General features: G+C 42.6%; 1 protein-coding gene across 1 annotated transcript in view; it reads left to right on the top strand.

Annotated features, from left to right (window-relative positions):
• Positions 1–3,706, top strand: part of LOC111670253 (neuronal acetylcholine receptor subunit alpha-7-like) — a 38,126-nt gene that overhangs the window by 23,824 nt on the left and 10,596 nt on the right. Inside the window, exon 7 of the mRNA XM_023426899.2 lies at positions 2,252–2,446. Coding sequence (XP_023282667.1) covers positions 2,252–2,446 — 195 coding nt within the window. The remainder of the gene's footprint in view (positions 1–2,251; positions 2,447–3,706) is intronic.

Raw genomic sequence — 3,706 nt, 5'->3', positions numbered from 1 at the left:
AGATATGAGCATAGATAAATAACTTTATTTGTCCCCAGGGGAAAAAGAAAAACATAAAACATAAAAAGAACACAACCACAGCAAGACAAAGAGATCCAGTATTATAATGAGAATAACACGGGAGGATGACATCACTAATCAGTGAGTGACATTATGAGAGATAATCCTGGTGCAATAACAGACTATATGAGATATATGAGCATAGATAAATAGCTGTGTGTGTGTGTGTGTGTGTGTGTGTGTGTGTGTGTGTGTGTGTGTGTGTGTGTGTGTGTGTAGCATCATTAAGCTTCAGAAGGAACTGGTTTGTGTTTTTCGTTTTGTTTTTTACCTTTAGACAGAGCGATGCTAGCTGTTTCCCCCTGTTTCCAGCCTTTATGCTAAGCTAAGCTAACGGTCTCCTGGCTGCAGGACAAGATTCTGCACTGTCGGCAGAAACAGGACAGCAGCACAACCAGAGTGTGATGGCTAAAAGTGAAAAATACAATGTACTATTAATTTTAACAACGTTAATGACTTTAAAAATAAAATAAAATAAAGAGAAGTAAAAACACAATTTAATTTTGAGTTTCTGCCTCCTAAGGACTGTAGCACCGCCCACCAGCCTAAAACTTACTCCCTTAAAACACATGTGAAATTCAATATTTCAACATCAATATTCAACATGTCCCCACCTCATGTAAATGTCTGAAAATCACATTAAAAACACGATTCTTTCTTCGGGGTATTTTTAGTCTTAATCCTGGTGAAACTCAGAGACGTCTTCTCCTCATGAAGGATGAAGGACGTCAGAAGACGGTAGTTGCCACGACTGAGACTTTACCTTGTTAATGCTTTTTAAAAAATATAGTTTTATTGTAAAACTCTTCCTCTGTGATATAACGGAGGTCAAAGGTCAACATGCAGACAGTGGAGTGAGGGTCAGGCCTGTTTGTTTTGGTTGTGTGTGTTTATTTGACTCCATCATGTTTTGATCTTATGTTATTAATTCATCTCTGGCAGATACTTTCAGGCAACAGGTGATTATTGCAGTAATTAAACCTGAGCAGGTCTCATCACTGTCGGCCGGCGGCGTCTCGCCTCCTGCAGCAGCAGCAGCAGCGATGATGATGATGATGATGATGATGGTGATGATGGTGATGATGGAGGATCTGGTTTGGTGTGAAGTATTTAAATCTTATGTTTCTGAGTCGACTCATCACCAGCGCTTCCAGTGTCGTGTATCATCAGTTTCTATAAACCAGTTCTCTCTGTATCTAAGTCCTCGTCTCAGCCGCTGAACGTATCGTCTGTCTTTAGGACTGAACTCAGTTTCATCCTGATAAACAAGTTTCTGCTTCACTCCTGCAGGTTTTTACTTTCGCTTTCGTCAGATAGAAAAACTCTCCGACTGCGGCGTTGAAGAAAAGTCAACATCAGTCGGGCTCTCTGATCTCTGCACGGCTTCTAATCTGATGCTGAATCAGCGTTAAACTCCTCTTACTGCTTCACAAATCAATGAATGCTTTAAAACGCAGCTCTGATCTTCTCTGGGTTTCCAGCTCACCAGGGTCTGTGTTGGTCCGGGCTTCGTTTTGCTCACAGATCAGTCTGATGCAAGTAAGAAAACAATATAACTGACTCATTTTAAGACGAGCCAGAATCACCTCCTCGGGGTCGTATCCCTCCGCCACTCAAACTAGTTCCAGGTTACATCCCTGTTTATCCAGTCAGAGAAAATATGAACCATCAGTGTGAAATTTTGTCATAATTGCTGTGAAGTCAAACTGACCTATGACCTTTGACCCCCCCAAAATCTAATCAGTTCCTTCTGAAGTGAAATGTTTGTGCAAAATTTGAAGAAGTTCCCTTGAGGAGTTCTGGATATATTGCGTTCACAAGGCCGAAATCATGTTATGTGAGGTCACCGTGACTTTGACCTTTGACCTTTGACCACCAAAATCTTATAAGTTCACCCTAAAGTTCAAGTGAATGTTTGTGGGAAATTTGAAGAGGTTCCGTCAAGGCGTTACGGAGATATCGCGTCCACAAGAAACAACAGCTGAAACTCAACCGTGTTTATATAGAACATGAAGCCTCACTGTTGTTGTTGTTGTTGTTGTTGTTGTTGTTGTTGTTGTTGTTGTTGTTGTTGTTGTTGTTGTTGTTGTTGTTGCTGTTGTTGTTGTTGTTGTTGTTGTTGTTGTTGTTGTTGTTGTTGTTGTTGTTGTTGTTGTTGTTGTTGTTGTTACTGTTGTTGTGTCGTGTGCAGAGGTCCCCGGGCGGAGGAACGAGCGTTTCTACGACTGCTGTAAGGAGCCGTACCCCGACGTGACCTTCACCGTGGTGATGAGGAGGAGGACGCTTTACTACGGACTCAACCTCCTCATCCCCTGCGTCCTCATCTCCACCCTCGCTCTGCTCGTCTTCCTGCTGCCCGCCGACTCCGGAGAGAAGATCTCCCTGGGTTAGTGCAACATATTTAAAACCTCAGTTTTCATCCAAAATAAAAGCATCAGTGTCTCTTTGCCAGTGGTTGTGACCCTTCAAAATAAAACCAAGTCATCCTGTTCCGACTGTCGGAGAGGAAAGAGGGACTTTCACAACACACACCTCTTAGAAAATAAGATTCATTTAAAACCTTCTCCCTCCTGACTTTTCTAATTATTGAAGAGTCCAACTTTATTGTGACGCTTTAAAGCTCCGTATTTTCTTCTTCTGTGTTTCATTTGAAGTGTTGATCCATCAGAAGATATAAAAACCATCTCAGTGTAGTTTTACATCTCCTCTCTCAGGCTTCTCTCTGCAGCTCTAGTAACAACAGGTCGGTGAGCCAATCAGAAGAGAGGAGGCTCTGAGCCTCTCTTCTGATTGGCTGACTGTTTTCTGAGTGATCCAATAAAAATACAGCAGATTTCAGGTAAAAACACTCAGAGAAACCAAATCCTGCAAGGTTTGGATGGTGGGTCCAGGTGGGCGGGGCTTGGTGACTGCTTTGTTGTGACATCACAAAGTTCCAGAAGTCCTGACGGCTGGTTTTAAGGCTCAGTTTCTTCTTCTTCTTTTTCTTCTTCTTCTTTCTCTCTTTACTTCTCTCTGAGCTTCCTCTGTCATTCTTCATACGACTAGTTCTGTCTCTTCATGAGAACAACTGTTACCTCCACGTTTAAACCACATCACTCCTCTGTGACCGCCGGCTCGAACCCCCGTCCTCCAGTCAGCCTTTAAGATCTGATGTTGTCAGACATCGCATCACACACTCGACTTCTTCTCTAGCACAAGAGAGAAAGCAGGAAATGACAAAAGATGAACAATCAAAGCTGATTTATGATAAACTCCAAAATAAAAGCTGTTAAAATCCTGCTACTAAAAAATTATGGTCTTCAAGTGTCTTAACGTACCGCTCCAGTCTTTCACAATAAAACGTCTTTAAAAGTGTCGCATTTAAATCGTCACATGTGGAATAAAACATATTGACTTCATCCAGAATCACTCGTCCACACAGTGTTTGTGTCCTGCAGCAGCTGAGTCCTCAGATGACCGATGTCTCCGAGTCGATTCCCATCAGCCATAAAACATCCTGAAACAGGAAGTAAAAGCTGCCGAGAGGCCTCCTGCTGCTGAGACCAGACGCTGCGTCTTTCACTGGAATTTTAATTTATACTCTCCATCAAACCTGGATGTCTGCAGGAGCCATCACTCACCCCCCACCCCCCAACACCCCTCA

The sequence above is a fragment of the Seriola lalandi genome, unplaced genomic scaffold (assembly GCF_002814215.2).
Source record: "Seriola lalandi dorsalis isolate HSWRI2012SDOR001 ecotype SW California unplaced genomic scaffold, Sedor1 jcf7180002054847, whole genome shotgun sequence".
In the NCBI taxonomy this organism is placed as follows: Eukaryota; Metazoa; Chordata; class Actinopteri; order Carangiformes; family Carangidae; genus Seriola; species Seriola lalandi.
The sequence above is the reverse complement of the archived record's forward strand: the minus strand, read 5'-3'. Positions and strand labels throughout refer to the sequence as shown.